Source organism: Brachypodium distachyon, chromosome 4 (assembly GCF_000005505.3).
Source record: "Brachypodium distachyon strain Bd21 chromosome 4, Brachypodium_distachyon_v3.0, whole genome shotgun sequence".
Classification (NCBI taxonomy): domain Eukaryota; kingdom Viridiplantae; phylum Streptophyta; class Magnoliopsida; order Poales; family Poaceae; genus Brachypodium; species Brachypodium distachyon.
The window spans coordinates 19,781,592-19,799,971 of record NC_016134.3 but is presented as its reverse complement, the minus strand read 5'-3'; the positions used below and the strand labels follow the sequence as shown (position 1 = coordinate 19,799,971).

Below are 18,380 nucleotides of genomic sequence, written 5' to 3'. Positions count from 1 at the left end.
TTGTCAATAGTCAGCGGCGCGAAAAGATGACTTCGGCAAAAGTCTTTGGGTCTCGATTGCGTCCGGTGATATTTCGTACCGTAGAGAGACATTCGGAAGACGTCTAGTCCTCACGGATGTAGAATGATGGATGGCGGCGCTTCGTCGTTGAGATGGTTTTTCTGGCTTAGATTCTTGTTGAGTTCATCTGCTAGGGCGAAATCGACGGAGCGCCAACGTAGACTCCTGTCGTCTCCTCACGACGATGAGATTAGGGTTTCTTGCCATGTGTACATGTTGAGATCATGTGTCAAATTCTTTAGATCGATTCAAGGGTTCGGCAACGACGATTGTGCCTCTTGAGACGATGGTCCATAGGGACACGTGCACGAGGACTTCCTCGTTGTCATCAACAAGGTCAGGCCGGCTCTGATAGAGGAGTAGCGGCACGTCATAGGCTCGTTCTGGCTGTATTAGCAACCGGCCGGTGGATCAAGAATTTCGATATAAATTATGTTATGTTTGAGATGCTTTGTGCTAACCTTTATAATAGTCCTCTCTGTCTTCTTTGTAGAAAAAGTTATGATGCACTACCATCATCTATATTGTCTTACGTTGTAATTCCTCCGTACCATAATTCTTGTCGAAATACTACATGTATCTAGACGCCTTTTATGAATAGATACATCCAAATTTGGACAAATTTGAGACAAGAATTATGAAACGGAGGGAGTATAGTTCAAATTCATTCTGTTTTTGACGTGCCAAACAAATAACTGACTCAATTATAGTCAAAACTGATTGAAGTTGTCACTAGTTGTCTCTTTTATAGAAGGGGACATATCGGGTGAAACCCCAAATTCAGTGCAAACTCGAAAACATTTGATCCTAAACATTAGATATTACATAAAACAAAAAAAATAAAAGATGAAAACCTCTAACCACTTAAACCTGATATGTGGTCTTTACAGAAATAAAGATGGACGCGAAAACGCGTAAAAGTCATATGTATATAGAGTTGCCATGATGTACAATACTCGCTCTTTTCATAAAGGTTTGCGTATTTATTTCGTTAAGACAAGGTTTTGACCAATGATAATTCAATTAATGTGTTATTTATATAAATTGAAACCATAATTATTAACAAAAACTTTTAACAATGAATCCACTGATAATTCAATTCAGTAATTCTGGATCAAAATCTTGTCTTAAAACAAATGCGTCAATCTCTTTATGAAAAATAAGGAGTACGGCATAACAACGGGCAAGTTTAGCCCATCTAAGTTATATGACAAAGGTGATGACACCGCTGATTATTAGTTTCCTAAGATGGTTTTCATTTTTATTTCTTAGCGTATAAAATAGTGTCTTTTGTTTTTTATTTTTGGCATAGAAAATAAGGTGTTTCAGTATTATTTTCTGTTAGTTGTATATCTTCCTTGGTAGAGTTTTTTTTTCTAAAGGAGGCAGAAAGTTTTGCCTGATTCATTGATAAAGCAAGAGAAAATATTACAAACACAAGTACATTTTTTTTTTTGCGAAAACAAGTACATTGTAGTGCCTGAGGCATTCTGGCGACCAGACACGCCACCCACCAGCGCTGCGGTCAACCACAGCTCACTCACCAAGACAACGCGGGCCGGTCACACACTGTCGAGGAGAGGGAAGCCTGATGGGCCTCATCCTCGGCCAAACTAGCGACACAGGAGAGGGAGGCAAAGAGGGAAATTGGGCCTCGCCCGTGGGACACCTGCTCTCCTTCACTCTTTTTTTTAGGAGTACAAGACATGGCGTCCTCTAACCTCACCTGAAAATCTGGCTCGCGTTCGCAAACCCGGCCACAAACGCTTCAGGCAGGGCGACTGTCATACGTCTTGAGCCTTAGACTTGTTTTATGCTTTCCAGATCCGACGCTACCTTTAATCTCCATTACCCCTAACCAAGTTAGCAGCCTTCTCTTAGGAATCACTATTCCCCTCTCTCTCAGTCCCGTGATCTCCTCCTCTCTCATACACACACAAAAAACACGCTCGAACTATAGGGAGCCGACGAAGCGGCGGGGTATAGAGATGGACTGGAGGCGGGCGGGGAGCCCGACGTACGGCCGGCGGCGCACGCCGGCGGGGATGTACTCGGCGCCGTCGTCCCCGGCGCACCCCCTCGGCGGCGGCCCGCCCGCGTCGTCGCCGTCGCCGGTGCACCCGCTGGCGGCGCGGTCCAAGGCGCGCGCCGCGGCCGCTCTGGCGCACGTCATGGCGCGCCCGGCCGCGCGGGTCGCCGCCGCGGCGGAGGATGAAGACTACGAGAACGGGTACGGGGACGACGCCGGAGATCAGGGCGGCGCTAACGGTGGGCGGGGCAGCCCCTTGCACGGGTACGGCGGCGGCGCCCGGAGCGGCGGCGGCGTCAAGGACAAGTACTTCGGTTTCGCGTTGCCCAAGGTATGTATTTACTGCTAATTACTCGTTGCCTTTTCCAGCATTCGTTTCATAATAACTCCGTCGTTAATCTTCTCTAAAATTAGACAAAAGTTTGCAAGCTAGTACTGCAATATTTGCTCGATTTATCGTTGCTTGCTACGCTTAGTTGTTGCATTTTGCCGGTGAATGTGAGCTCTAGCTTGATCTGCAGTCGAAGAACCAGCGGTGAACTCAACGCGTAGAGTCAGGAGATTGGAGCAAACAGTCAAAACTTGCTCCAGCGATTAGCCTAGGGAGCCGCAAAGTTAATTACTGGGAATCCCTAGGCTGTCTGGTCGACGTCACGCGCAGCCCCTTGCATCACGGTCAACGCGGCTCATAAATGCGTGTCCCCCTGCGATCTCACTGACACCCCATAGATTTCTTTCTTTGATCGGCATCGATCCCGCCGACCATCCTGGGAAAGCCCATGCAGTTCTCAGATGCCGGCCGATCGGCAGCCGGCGGTGGATGCTGGTCTCGGTGGACTCCGGGTTGAAAACGGCCGCATCTCCTCGTTGGTCTTCTGGCCCATCGGCTTACCAACACACTAGCCCAACCGACGAACCGAGGCCCTGGGCCCTTTAGTCGCTCTATAAACAGTCGAAAAGTGGGGCAGATTATTATACCTTCCTGGCCGCGACCCAGCCAGATCGAACTTGCCGGCCGATTAACGTAATTCTATCGGAAGCATGTGCTTCTAGTTGTAATAAGGCAAGTTTTCCAACACCCAACACAAAATGTGGAAATATTTTTTTTTGTGCAACACAAAATGAGGATTGACCACGTACTGAAAGGGACTGTCGGGCTCCATGTCATAATCGTGGATAGATAGATTCTCTATCTGCTCATTAACAAAAACCATCATTTTCATTCAGGTACATTTAGCCGTTTCCATACTCTAACTTCAAGATCACTACCATAACATAGTTATAATTTACTTACTTTCTCCGTCCAACAAAAAATATTTTAACTTTGATTAAATTTAAATGTATATATATATATATAGTAAGTCATATATAGATATATTCAAATTTTAACAAACGAGACATCTTTTTTGTCGGACGGATGGAGTATTTGCTTTTAATCGTATCACAGAAGGAAAAAGGTTAAATTTAGGAGGATTATCACCTTGCTAGTCATTTGCTTACATGGATATTTTACGAGTTGATCAGTTGAGCAGGTCCTTCATTGGACCATTTTCCATGTCGATGCCGTTTGACGTGTCAATCGTAATAAAAACATGGGCCCACCGAGGACCTCACTTGTTCTTCCGCGCAAGAGCTATAGTTGTTCGCGGAGAGTTGCTTCGAAATTACTACGTCAGCTGATTACGAAAATTTATTGAGGATATGAAAAACGGACTAGAGTGCAAACGGACGCGGAGCACGCCTTCCTCCTGGAAAGAGCCAAAAATTACAACCTTCCGTTCTTCCGACCCAGTCGCCCCAAAAACACGAGGCAGGCAGAGACCAGAGGGAAGAGGAAAAGTCAAACGAAGGTCAAAGCTGCAGCAGCAGCGACCACGCGGATGCCAATGGACGCGCCCCGCGGCGGCGGCGGCGGCGGCCCCGCTCGTCGGACGAGGCCCACCGCTGCGGCGTCGGACCCGCGGCGCGCGGCTTCGGCGCGGGAGGCGATGTTGCGCATGGAGGAGATGATGCTCGCCCACGCGGGCGCCGCGGGCGAGTTCAGCATCATCGTCGACGCCCCGCTCCCCACCCTCCAGCGCTACCGCCGCAACCCGACGCCTCCGACGGCGCCAGCATCAGGCTCGTCCTCGTCCCCGGCACGACGCGGCATGCCTCAGGGAGGGGCCGCCGCCGCAAGGGACGAGGTCCCCGTGCGCTTGCGACGCGAGGGGAGCGCCACCGAGGCCCTCGACGACGTGGAAGCGGCGCGATCGTGGCGCCGCGTGGAAGCGGGGGTCCCTAGCGGAGACGGGGGCGCTCGAAGGGCGCGACCTGAAGGAGTATTCGACGAGGAGGAAGAGGCGGAGGCCCCGGTGCGGATGAGAGACCCGCGGGGCACGCGGAGGGAGAGCGGTCGCGTCAGCGCGCCTCCCGCGAGGGCCGTTGAGGAGAAACCGGCCGTTGCGGCGGCGGCGGCGGTGGAGGAGGAGACGCCGCTGCAGAAGCTAGCGCGCGGCGGGCGGAGTTCGAGCGCGAACAGGGCCGTGGAAGCGACACAGGTGGCGGAGCCGCTGGCTGAGAGGCCTACAAGCCGACGGTCGAGGCGGGAGGACGCTGTAAGTGCTGTCGTACATGAGCCCCCAGCGGTGGAGGTGGAGAGCGTCGGGTGGCGTAGCAGCGGAGGAAGCGAGGACGGAGAGGACGAAGCGGTGGCGTTGCCAAAGCCGCTGGCGGCAATTGTCACCGGAGTCCGTAGCAGGAGCAACTCACCGGCTATAAGTAATGTCAACGTTGATAGCTTTTGCTTGTTATTAGCAGCAATTTCTTCGAAAGGATTAGAGTTTATTACGAACAAATTCCTCAAATTAGCTTATGATTTGTGCAACTCCTAGAGTCTATTTGAGAATCTGCTAATTCTTGTGAAGCTAACAGTAAAGAAACTAATGCAAATTGATTCCATGACAGCACCAACAGGTAAATGGGGGCGTGTAGCTGCTAATGTTGACAAACTGCATTGGCATTTAGGTGGTCGTTTGTTAGCGGGTGCTTTGGAGATGTACTTTAGTTCATGGCCTAAAGTTTTGGTTTTAGATAACAGGAAGTCTAGTTATTAAGTTATTTTCATGGTGGGTTCTGCATTTGATGCTTATTTTTGGTATAATTTGTGTTCGTTGTGCTTCATGCTGAATGGTGAAAAACAACATTAATACTAAAATTGGCCTGAATGTCCATTGCCATTAAGAAGTATCGTTGAAGGTGCATGATAATCTGGTTATGGTTTTTTTAATAACGATGAGCTCTACAGTTTTCAGTTTTTGTGAAATGTGCAGCTTATTATATTTGTCCTCGTTTACCTAGTTAGGTCGGAACAGTGTGAACTCAGCTGCAGCCAATCGCCCACAATCAACAGGAAGGTCAAGTTTTGCACCGCCTGTTGGGGCTAATGTGAGGCCTCTACAAGCTGTGGACATGCCAAATGGGACACCTAGGGAAAGAAGGTAAGTGGATTCGCTTTTTGAGTAATTTTATTTTTCTTGGTATTGTAGTGTTGTTTTGCCAACACCACTTCTCAAAACATGTGTGTCACTATCATTCTATCAACAGTTTGTTCCCTAATACAATTTCTTTTTATAATGAACGAGGTGGTTGTTGGAAATAATAGTAGCTTTCAGTTTATCCTTATGTTGCTTTAGATCCGTTTTCTGTTTTGATGAGGCCACGAACATTGCGAGGTTGTTGTGCATGCCGTGGCCAGTAGATGCGTGATCCGGTTTTGGCTCTCGTCGTGGGATGGCACGATGCAGTAGAGGGGCCGATCGGGGAGGCAACCGTTTCCTTTTCCCGTTGAATAAATAGAAGGAAAAGAAGCCCAGAAAAGCTGCAACGCTTACGCAGCACAAACCTTCGTCTCTGAGTGTTCGTCGAGTTCATTCTTGCCGTAGCTAACACGTGGTATCAGAGCCTCGTTGGAGGCGATCCGTGAGAGAGAGAGAGAGTCAGGGATGACGAAGTACGGCGAGAAAGGGAAGGGCTCCGGAGGCTCAACGGAGGACGAGGCCACGCCCCAGGACGGCCGCGCCGTGGTCGTCCACCGGAGCGGTAGAGACCATAATCTCCAGTCCACCCAGTTCCCCATGTTCACCCGCTCCAACTACGGTGAATGGTCCATCCTCATGAAGGTAATCCTGCAGGCCCGCTATCTGTGGGAAGCGGTAACGGTCGGCACGGAGGTGTTCAGGGACGAGCGCAGTGCGATGGAGGTGATCCTCCGTTCTGTGCCTCTCAAACTCGTGCCGGTGCTTGGCGCAAAGAAGACCGCCAAGGACGCCTGGGACGCGCTGAAGTCCATGCGAATGGGGTCAGTGGCGGTCCGCGAGGCGAGGGCGCAAGGACTCTGCAAGGAGTTCGAAGCGTTTGGCTTTCGCTCCGGTGAGACGATCGACGACTGCGTCGTGCGCCTCACCACGCTCGTCGGCAAGATGGTGGATCAAAGTGAGGTGGTCACGGAGGGCAAGATGGTGTGCAAATTCCTGCGCGCCGTCCCGCGCCAGTTCGCCCTGGTCGCGTACACCATCGAGTCGACCGTCGACCTTGACACCACGTCGATCGAGGATATTGCAGGTCGCCTGAAGGGTGCCGAGGAGCGCCTGGCACAAGCGCCGGCAGCCAGCTTCTGCTCCCTGAGGCAGAATGGTGTGCCCGGTCCAAACGCCGCGACGGCGACGGATCCGGCAGCAGTGGCGGCAGCAAATCGTGCGGTGGCAGGAAGCGCGGCAAGGGGAAAGCCGCGGCCAAACCTGCCCCTCCTGTCGCGGCAGGAGAGACGAGCCTGCCAAGGATCAATGCCGTTACTGCGGTAAACTCGGGCACTGGGCCCGTGACTGCAGGAAGAAGAAGAAGGACGAGGCCCACCTCATCCAGCCTGCCGGCGGCGACGACGACAAACCAACGCTGCTGATGGCGACCGCGGCGATCTCGCTGCCGGAAGCCCACCACGTCGCTGGCCAGGTCTTCCTCAATGAGGAGCGCGCGGAGGCTCACCTTCGGCGCGGCAGCGAGAACTGCGACGGCAAGTGGTACCTTGACTCAGGCACGTCGAACCACATGTCCGGCGATCGTGCTGCGTTCGCCGACCTCGACGAGAACATCCACGGCAAGGTGAAGTTCGGCGACGGCTCCCTGGTGGATATCTGCGGGAAGGTCTCGGTGCTTTTCTCAATTCGCTCCGGCGAGCACCGTGCCCTAACCGAGGTGTACTACATCCCTCGCCTGCGGACCAGCATCATCAGCCTCGGGCAGCTTGACGAGAACGACTGCGACACGCGCATCTATCGCGGGGTGATGACCCTGCGCGACCGTCGGAACCATCTTCTTGCCGAGGTACCTCGTAATTCTAGTCGCCTCTACGTCGTTCGCCTGCAGATTGCTCGCCCCGTGTGCCTGTCCGCGCACGCGCAGAGCGATGCCTGGCGCTGGCATGCGCGACTCGGGCATCAGAACTTCCAGGCGTTGGTGCGCGACGGCCTGGTCCGCGGGCTGCCACTCCTGGAGCACGTGGAGCAGCTGTGCGAGGCGTGTCATTCCGGCAAGCAGCGGCGGGCGTCGTTTCCGCAGAAGGCCAAGTACCACGCGACAGAGCCCCTGGAGCTCGTTCACGCGGACCTATGCGGCCCGATCGCCCCGGCGACACCACGCGGGAACAAGTACTTCATGCTCCTCGTCGACGACTACAGTCGGCACATGTGGCTCGTCCTACTCCCAACGAAGGACGCAGCCGCGCCGGCGATCAAGCAGTACCAGGCGGCGACCGAGGTGCCGTCCGGCAAGGCGCTCCGCACGTTCCGCACCGATCGAGGGGGAGAGTTCACATCGAACGATCTCTCCACGTACTTCGCCGACAACGGCGTACAACGGCACCTCACCGCGCCATATTCTCCACAGCAGAACAGAGTCGTGGAGCGCCGCAACCAAACCGTCGTCGCCATGTCAAGGAGCATGATGAAGGCCAAGAACGTGCCGACCAAGTTTTGGGGCGAGGCGGTGTCGACAGCGGTCTACATCCTGAACCGCTCTTTCACCCGCAGCCTCGATGGCATGACGCCACACGAGGCCTGGCACGGCGCGAAGCCGGACATCCACTACCTGCGCACCTTCGGCTGCGTCGCTCATGTTAAGGTAACTCGGCCAAATCTGAAGAAGCTTGATGATAGATCTATGCCGATGGTGTTCCTAGGGTACGAGTTGGGCTCCAAAGCCTACCGCTGCTACGACCCGACGACCCAGCGAGTCCATATCTCTCGCGATGTGGTCTTCGATGAAGGTGCAAGCTGGGCGTGGGGGGAGCAAGCCGACGAGGTAACGGGCATGGATTCACTCTGCCTGTGCCAGGATTCAGGGGAGCTTCTGCCGCGGCTGGATCTGCTACAGTGCATGGCGACGCCACTCCGTCTGCAGCGGCAGGAACTTCAACACGCACGCCGGCACCCGCCGCGCGGCCCGTGGAGTTCGCGACACCTCCGCCATACGACCCCAGCATGTTCGACGCCGACGCCGACTCGGAGACGCACCACCGTTACCGGCGCGTTTCTGATTTGCACACCCCCGGGCGCACGCCGCCTGGGCAGGCCGAGCGCCTGCTTCTTCTCCCGGCAAATGAGCCGGACACGTTCGAGGCCGCTGAGCCTCACGAGTGCTGGCGCCTTGCCATGCTCAATGAGATGCAGTGCATCGAGGAGAATGAGACCTGGGAGCTGACCGATTTACCTGCAGTCAAATGCCCCATTGGCCTCAAGTGGGTGTACAAGATCAAGAAGGACGCCGCCGGGAACGTGATCAAGCACAAGGCGCATCTGGTCGCTAAGGGGTACGTGCAGAAGGCCGGCATCAATTTTGACGAGGTGTTCGCGCCGGTCGCCCGGCTCGACTCTGTGCGGCTGATCCTCGCCATTGCCGCCCACGTTGGGTGGAAGGTGCACCACCTTGATGTGAAATTGGCGTTTCTCAACGGCGAGCTGGATGAGGAAGTCTATGTTGTGCAGCCGCCTGGCTTTGTGCGCGACGGCTGTGACAGCAAGGTGCTGCGCCTGAAGAAGGCGCTCTATGGACTCCGTCAGGCCCCTCGCGCGTGGAACACGAAGCTGGACGACACACTGCCACACCTGGGCTTCACAAGGAGCCCAAACGAGCACGCCGTGTATGCGCGTGGGGACGGCAACAAGCGTGTTCTCCTTGGCGTCTACGTCGACGATCTCATTGTGACGGGCGCCGATGCGGACGAGGTTGATCGCTTCAAGCTGCAGATGAAGGAGTCGTTCAAGATGAGCAACCTGGGTGAGCTCACCTACTACCTCGGCATGGAGGTGCGCCAGGACGCAGACGGCATCACCCTGTGTCAGGGCGGGTACGTTGACAAGATCCTCCAGAAGGCTGGCATGGCGGACTGCAACCCCGTGCATGTGCCCATGGAGGCCAGGCTCAAGCTCAGCAAGGAGAGCAAGAACCCGCCGGTGGACGCGACGCTCTACCGCAGCATTGTCGGGAGCCTCCGGTACCTTGTGCACTCGAGGCCGGACATCTCGTTCGCTGTGGGCTATGTGAGCAGGTTCATGGAGAATCCGATGACGGAGCACTTCGGCGCCGTCAAGCACCTCTTGCGGTACATTGCTGGTACTCGCAACTATGACTGCCAGTTCGTGAAGGGGAAGGCAGCGCGTCTAGCCGGCTACAGCGACTCGGACATGGCTGGCGACGTGGACGACCGGAAGAGCACATCCGGCGTGCTGTTTCTGTTCGCCGGCAGCCCGGTGACATGGCAGTCATCGAAGCAGAGGGTGGTGACGCTATCATCATGCGAGGCGGAGTACGTTGCTGCCACCACTGTCGCGTGCCAAGGAGTTTGGCTCGGGCGTCTCATTGGCGATCTTCTTGGAGCTGATCCAGAGGTTGCCACCATCTTCATCGACAACAAGGCGGCGCTCCAACTGTGCAAGAACCCTGTGTTTCACGATCGGAGCAAGCACATCGAGACAAGGCAATCACTTCATCCGAGGGTGCATTGAGGAAGGGAAAATCTCCGTCGACTACGTCAACACCAATGGGCAGCTCGCTGATATCCTTACCAAGGCGCTTCCCCGGGCCAAGTTTGAGGAGCTGCGCGAGCGCATTGGGATGATCCAGGTGAAAGGCAACTGATTAGGGGGAGTTTGTTGGAAATAATAGTAGCTTTCAGTTTATCCTTATGTTGCTTTAGATCCGTTTTCTGTTTTGATCAGACCACGAGCATTGCGAGGTTGTTGTGCATGCCGTGGCCAGTAGATGCGTGATCCGGTTTTGGCTCTCGTCGTGGGATGGCACGATGCAGTAGAGGGGCCGATCGGGGAGGCAACCGTTTCCTTTTCCCGTTGAATAAATAGAAGGAGAAGAAGCCCAGAAAAGCTGCAACGCTTACGCAGCACAAACCTTCGTCTCTGAGTGTTCATCGAGTTCATTCTTGCCGTAGCTAACAGTGGTACCCTGTTGGTAGTCTTGGTTTTAGTTGGTGCTTGAAAAATAAGATCATATTGTTCATGTGATTCATGGTGATTTTTAATGATTTATAAAATTTTAGCGGGCGTGAGATATATCATATAAGACGTATGACCATAGTGGCCTTACAGTAGGCAGTTCTAGCATCAATGTTGTAAGATGATTCCTTTTCCCTGTAGAACACTATTTTTTCCGTTCTGTTAATTAGTTTCGCTGTTCATTTTAGTACCTTGTACACGAGCGTAAAATGTTGGTCTTTACTAAAACAATTTCTGGTATCACTTTCTTGTCTGTTCCTAATATCCTAGTAAAATTACTGTGTGCATCTCGCTGAAAACTTGTAAGCATGAGGATACTGTGTGCATTGACCTTATATTGCTCTGATATTCTTGCTCCGTCACACCCCTGGCATAGTTCTTTTTGACATAAAACGTTACACAATAGGCCTAACCCAAAGTACTATATATTAAATTTATACCATTAATGTCTTAAGATTTCTTATTTTAGGTTTCTTGAGAAAGTATGGATCATTTGATGGTGTTCTTGTCGCAATCAGAATAACTTTCACTAATATTGTCAAGATCGTTCATTGTGAACTAAAACTAGTCCAGTATACTTGTAAACATAAACTGACAGCAGGTTGTTAGGATTAGAGTTAATGATTGTATATTGAAATGTTGTAGGACAATCTATCCAGATCCCACTTTTGCACAGTCCACACGATCAAGAGACTCCCATGACAGTTCAACGCTAACAGAAGAGGTTTGCCCTCAACTTTATTGTTATACGGTACCTCTTATGTTATGAGGTTGTGCAGACACTTTTCTGCTGAACCATTAGTGATAATATGAAGTGTTCATCAATAATAATGTGGTAACTTAATTTGCGTGACGTGATCTGATAATGGTTGCATTCCTTTTTCAGGTTGAAATGCTAAAAGATGAGAATGTGAATCTTTTGGAAAAGGTGTGCTACAGTTCTTGCTTGTGTTGTGATCAATTCGATGAAAAAGGAAAGGGAAGTGTCTTCCTTCCGTATGACACTAGTGATAATGCTCTTGTTTTTTAATTTCAGCTTGGACTAGCAGAAGAGAAATTTAGACAATCTGAAGCACGGACAAAGGAGCTTGAAAAACAGGTAACTTGCTTGGTGAGTTTTGTGTATAAGATGGCATTACCGAGATGATATTTGCTACTAATAAATTATTATGCGAAATATGTTGCTACCTCCATCAGCACCGCTAGATACAGCTTCAGACCGTGCTTTCATTTCGCATATTTTCACCATTTTACTATAACACATCCTCCTTTCACATTTATATACTCAGTTATACAATGCCACATTTACTTAACATGGTCAATATGGTCGGATTCGACCATCAATTACTGCTTAATTTATTTTCAGTGCCTAACATGCATAGAACTGGATTACCGCGAGCTAAATATGAATTAGTTTATCAGAGGTTGCGGTACTAAGTAGTGCAGAAGACATAGATATGCGAATCTTGAAGCTCGAATTCACAATACGTACGGGAGTATAGACCACAGGGTGTAGAAAATCCATGATCGTATGATTATATATTGCTCACACTAATAAGAACTGTGTTCCGCACATCAATGCTCATGCAATCTTAGTTTTGTTCAACTTGGTTCAATTTTACACCGAACCTGGTATGTACTTTCTAAGGGATCATTTTGGTTTTATAATTGGTTTTCTTGTTTTATGTGACAATGGGTGAATGACAAGTACATTCATCACTCAACCTTATGTCCTTACTATTTTTAGGTTGCTAATCTTGGTGATGGGTTATCTATGGAAGTTAAGCTTATGAAAAGGTAACCTGACGTGTATAATCTGTGTCCTCTTGCATGTTGCCTTGCTTGCCACAGTTTTGACGATTTCTGATTTTAATGCAGGAGGGAAGAGATGCTAGTGAGAAAGGAGGTACAGTTACATATTTTCTAGTTGCAAATATCATTAATTTTTCAAGAAATTTAAGAAAAAATAAATAAATAACACTGACACCGATGCTCTGTTGATTAGACAAACTGACATGATAATATTCTCCAGAGTAATGATGTGTCATGTACATGTACCTGCATGCACTTTAGTTGGGCCATAGAAATGCACTCCCTTTTGTTATGCATGAACATGACATTGATACATTTTTTTTCTTGAATAAAAACAGCAAGAAATAAGGAAAGCTCTTATATCCAAGAATGATAAAAGTGAGGAAATCACCACTCTTCAACAACAACTACAGGTAAAGGACTAACCTGCAATAAGAAACATTACCAGTTCAATCATCTGTGGCCTGTACTTGCGCTTCTTGCACCCCTTCTTGATGACAATGGCACGCCGCTGTTCGAGTTAACCATTTGTGGCAAATTGTTGTTTCCTCTACTAGTCTGCAAGTGAAAAGGCAGAAGTTGCTGAACGGAAACTCAAAGAAGCTGAATCTGAAACAAAAGCCTTACGCACAATGACACAGAGGATGATCTTAAGCAAAGAAGAAATGGTTAGTTTCCTTTTCTTTTCAAGTCAAAGATAAACCAGACAAAGAGATCTATTTCGTTGTGAAATTGTGATGTGTTAAGTGTGTGATGTTTGTAGGAAGAAGTTGTTATGAAGAGGTGTTGGCTTGCTCGTTACTGGGGCTTGGCTGTTCAATATGGTAATGCATTGTTAGGACCTTACCATATGTCGCTGAATAAAGACAAACATTTGACATGGGAGCTTTTCTTTGTGTGATTCATTCCTAAAAACTGAATGCTAGTAACATGACTTAAGGGGACTAGAAACATCAGACTTCCAATCACACCTCTACTTATAGTATCTCATGCAATTATGCTCTGTTTCTTAGTTCCCATCAGAAAACAGTAACTTTGCTCCCCTTTTTGAATTTGCGAATTGAATTTTGCAACTTTCGAATTAATCCTTGTAATGCTCCAGGCATCTACCCGGACATCTCTATTTCAAAATATGAATACTGGTCTTCTTTTGCTCCCCTTCCCCTTGAGTATGTAACAGCTGCTGGACAGAGAGCTAAGGATGGATCTCATCATAGTGGCAAGTTACTGACCTTCTAACTGTTCAAAATGATATATTCATATATTAATAAAAATATTTATTTACTTTCCCTGGTTGCCTTGTGTAACAGGAACTAATGGTTTGGAAGAAACAGACATGCTTGTTCACGATTTGACTGTCACAGCAGGAGAAGGCAACATAGAAACCATGCTTGCTGTTGATAAAGGACTTAAAGAACTAGCTTTCTTAAAGGTGCATATGTTTTTTTCATCCACATATTCTATATAGTAAACCTTCGACACAGATATCAACACCTCTGCTAACCTGATACTCAACGAAGTTTTTTCAGATTGAAATCCACTCTCGCTTTTCTCCATTGGCTTCTGAATTCTGACACTGACACTATCTGTTCCTAATTATTTGAAGGTTGAGGATGCTGTTCTTATTGCTCTTGCCCAACATCATCGTCCTAATGCTGCTGAGCTGCCAGATCCAGGTCTCTCAGTTTCTGTACTTTTTTTCCTAGTTGTTATGATTATGTAAATAACTGTAACTATCAATAAATACATCATTTTACCATTATTCCTTCCTTGCTCATCAGAGAGGATAACACATACTTATGGTTCTGTTTGCAGATATTAAATCATCTGGTGACGAAAAATTCACTGAAGCATTTGGTACAATCATCTTTATCTTTTTTCCGTTACATGAGAATGCTTTTCTTTCAGCATTAGTAGTAGTTAGCAGCAGCACAATGTAGTGCTACCCTATCCTTTTTTATAGGGAAATCTTAAGAATTTCTTATCGATGCTTAACTTAATTCTGGTTCTGCAGATCTAAGCAAGGAGGAAGAAGAAGATGTATTGTTCAAGCAGGTAGCTCTTGACTTATAAACTTTACCTGGTATTTCCTACTTGCATGCATTGAGTGGTAGTACTTCAGAGGTGACAATTCGGGGTATTTTAGCCTTCTCAATGTTTCCTTGACCAAAATATGTCCTATATTTTCGAACAGAGGGAGTAACTGATTGGTCATATGCAAATAATGCTAATATTGCTCCATGGTGAACGTGTCATCTTGTCCTATACTGCTTTGCTTACATGTAGCAAGATTGTTTGAGTTACCGGAACCATTTCTTTATATGGTTGATCAAACGATGGATCCTAGCTCATCTTGGTATTGATTTATTGTTTATTTGAAGTAAATTTCATACAAGCAATACTAATAAGACAAATTGTGAGATACATAAACTAAGGAAGCTGAATCAATAGCTTCATTTTTAGATAACTTGACTAAGATTCTAAAACTGCTTTCAGTAATTTTGACTCTTCCATTCAATTATGCATAAGACAATTATGAGGCCTTTTCCATGGTGATTGCTAATATATTGCCACTACGAGTTGGCATTTTGTACAAATGCCACTGGTTGTGAGAATTTGCCCAAATGCCAACTTGTTGCATGGTTAAACAATATGGTGCAATGAACAAATAAAAAAAAATTAAGTTCACGTTGTAGCAATTTTAAAGTTGGTTAAATTAATTCTGCACTCATGTTTATGAACCACATACTTTAACTTAATATCACATTTACTGTATAAACACCTTCATCGATATATTATCGGATTGTAAATAAAAACACCTTCCTCCATATATCAGTGAGCACTAATCATTGGAGAAAATGTGGAATGACACCTCGTGCTCATTCAGTTTTTGAACAGTGGACTAGCTAGGCGGTTATTATTTTAATCAAGCAACATCAAGTCATTTGAGATAACCATATCTACTGACATCTCTGGTCTGTTTCCTTTTTTCACTTCCACATTCTTCCTGTTCTTGTAGACCGCCAAATCTTGTGTATTGATTCTCAGTTCCTGATGATTGACCTAATGGTATCAACAAAAGGATAAAGTGAATTGCAGTTATCCAATTCATGATGGATCTTGGTTACAGTTAGATCGGCAGGAAAAAGACTAGCTGCATAGTCTGCATGATGAGAGTTGCATTTTTTTAGTAAGTGTGTAGGAGCACTGCAATTCAATTCAATGAGAGGGAAAAGATAAAATAATGTACAAGTGGTCTTTGATTGATTATTAGGCTGTCATTTTTTTGTTCCCTGTGTAGTTATTTTTGCCTATACAAGTGATCCACTTTGATGTTACTCAGGCTTGGCTGATCTATTTCTGGAGAAGGGCTAAAAGCCATAATGTAGAAGACGATATTGCGGAAGAGCGATTGCAAATGTGGATTGATCGACAGGACCAGCAACCTACTTCACATGATGCTGTGGATGGTATGCACCTAGCTGCTTATATATTGCTCTGTACACTAATTTTGCTTGGTTTCATTGATAACAAAACGTGCATGACCCATGCATAATTTTGACAGTGTTGTGCATATCTCGTTATCTGAAAATCGTAACAAGTTGATGAGGATGCACAGAAGAAGTACAACGAACCTTCATACTTGCATTTTCTTTACCTAAAAAACCCTTTTTTCTTAATATTGAACTTTCTTTTTTGTGGAAGACTAACCGTTTATTTGGTGCAAAATTCTGCATTCTGTCTTGCCTCCCTTCAATGTCTTTCCAATTTTCCATAAATCGTGTGCTTTTGCTTGTTCGGTAATCAAGATGCCTTCTATTCATGAATTTCTTAGACCTCGGACTGGTGTCATACAGCTAACTTCAAGTCCCATACCTACAATACATTTTGTTGCAGTTGAGCAAGGCATGCACGAGCTGAGAAAGCTAGGAATCGAACAAATGCTGTGGGAATTCTCCCGTCAGGAGGTGAACACGGCCGAAGACGAATTGTCAGATGCTGAGGATGATCTGACCTAGCAGCCTCAATTGCATTCAGCCCAGACCCCAGATACACACCTGTGTACTATACAGCAGCCATATAGGACATTGAAAAGATGTTTCTGGATTTGGTTTCGAGGTCCGAGTTCCAGCACCAGAACAGATTCATTGATTATTATTTTTTTGTACATAACTTGCATCCAACAGTGTTACTAAAGCAGCTTGAAAGGGCGAGATCATTTAGCAAACCTAGTGATATACTTCCTACGTTCCATATTAAGTGACTCAAATTTGTCTAAATATGGACGTATCTATATACTAAAATACGTCTAGATATATGTAATATTACGGCACTTAATAAGAGACAGGAGGTAGTACTTTTCCATGGGCCTAACATATATAGCTGATGCCATCACTACATACATTATCACATCTGCTGTCAATGTTTGTGAGTGAAGAGAGGCTTTTTCCTGTTTATATTCAATGCAGCCGAATTAGCAGTAAGCTAAGCCTTCAATCATGTGACTAGCCAGCCCATGACAGTTTAGGAGGTCTATGTGACATACTTTCGGCTGGAAGTTTAATTGGTTTATTCCCATCCCAGCCGTGTTTCGAAGATGTGATGCTTTTCTCTAATTAATTTGTATTGGTAGTTGGGTCAATCAACATCACCTTGAGAGGCTTGAGACTCGAGAAATACTTATGTCACTCAAGCTGTTTTCTTTTAGAAGTCGTTTTTGTTGTACATGAGGAATTGCCAATTTTAGGTTCATCTGAATCCACGAGTCACCGGACGCTGTAAGTTGTTGATGTGAGCATGGTGTATTACTGGAGTAGAATGGATCGTTGGGACCACATGATCCCCATCCTCCAATGGTATGGAGACAGTGTTCTCTTGTTGAGCGCAGACTCATATGATCCAATTAAGTGATTAACCAGAGCAGATAGCCAGATACTCCCTCCGATCTATAGAGTTTTGAATAATTTGAACTCATGAAATGTTGTGGAAGCTCTTAAAGAAGGCTAAACAAGATGTAGTGAGTGGACTCAGGTTAGTACTCCGTAAGATTTATCTGAATGTTTGTAGTTATTGTCCTAGAAACTCTGCGAACAAGCTTCTGGTAACTTGCAGCAGGCTAGTGAAGTGAACAACGTGCGCATGAATGCACGCATGATCTACTTGCTCGCTGACGTGGCAGAGCGTGATGATAACTCATTCACATGTGACTGAGACCACGGGATCTTGATCCAATGGTTCATCATGGCTACAAATTCGGGCAACAGTCACAGGCTCGCACAATTGATGTATCTGCATCGTTTGTCCATTGTCGTTGTACATTTCTACGTTTATACGACGTTGCATTTTTATCCATGTGAGGCAAAAGAAATTAACAAAAAAAATCCAAAATGCTAGGAGTATAAAATGTTCTAGGTTTGTCTTCCGTTTAATTCGTTACTTTGACCAAGTTTATAAAAAAAAAATCTACCAGCAACTACAAAATAAATTTGTCTTATTAAATCCATCATGATATATTTTCATAATATACTAATTTGGCAATATAAATGTTACTACATATTTTTCTGTAAACTTGAACAAACTTTAAAATGTTTAATTTCGACAAAGCTGAAAATCTTATATTTAAAAGAGGAAGAAGTAACATTTTCCTGACAGCACAAGGACGCACGTACCACCACACACGCCTGCTGCATGCCCTGATATGAGTGTGTCCTCCAAGCAGTGGACTTGAGATAAATCTCTCTGTCTTACGAATTTCCTACTGATTCTAATTTTACTTAACTTTTACTGGCGGGGTCCACGTGTATGTAGGCGCTATTATTTTGGGCCTCTTTGGATTGATAGAGATTCGAAAGAATTTTTTTGGGATTCTAGCTAATGCATGTGAATTTCGCATAAAGACCTTCTAGATTCAAAGAAATAAACCCTGCAAAGTCGAT

The 18,380-nt window shown here is 47.0% G+C and overlaps 1 protein-coding gene across 3 annotated transcripts; it reads left to right on the top strand.

Annotated features, from left to right (window-relative positions):
• Positions 1-2,033: 2,033 nt before the first annotated feature.
• LOC100834428 (coiled-coil domain-containing protein SCD2) lies at positions 2,034-16,818 on the top strand. 3 transcript variants are annotated; one of them, XM_024455109.1, is made up of 17 exons: positions 2,034-2,420; positions 5,429-5,568; positions 11,278-11,356; positions 11,519-11,560; positions 11,669-11,731; positions 12,380-12,429; positions 12,511-12,538; positions 12,783-12,857; positions 13,002-13,112; positions 13,208-13,268; positions 13,547-13,663; positions 13,755-13,876; positions 14,051-14,120; positions 14,260-14,301; positions 14,459-14,499; positions 15,788-15,914; positions 16,342-16,818. In XM_024455109.1, exons 1-17 carry the CDS (start codon positions 2,049-2,051, stop codon positions 16,461-16,463), a joined length of 1,662 nt encoding a protein of 553 aa, XP_024310877.1. In that variant the 5' UTR covers positions 2,034-2,048; the 3' UTR covers positions 16,464-16,818. The 3 variants fall into 3 exon arrangements, 2 of the variants coding, with proteins under 2 accessions (XP_024310877.1, XP_010237694.1); XR_002960369.1 differs by lacking the exon at positions 2,034-2,420 and adding an exon at positions 3,832-4,849 and having other exon boundaries at positions 5,433-5,568; positions 13,192-13,268; XM_010239392.3 differs by lacking the exon at positions 2,034-2,420 and adding an exon at positions 3,858-4,849 and having other exon boundaries at positions 5,433-5,568.
• The last annotated feature ends 1,562 nt before the right edge of the window (positions 16,819-18,380 follow it).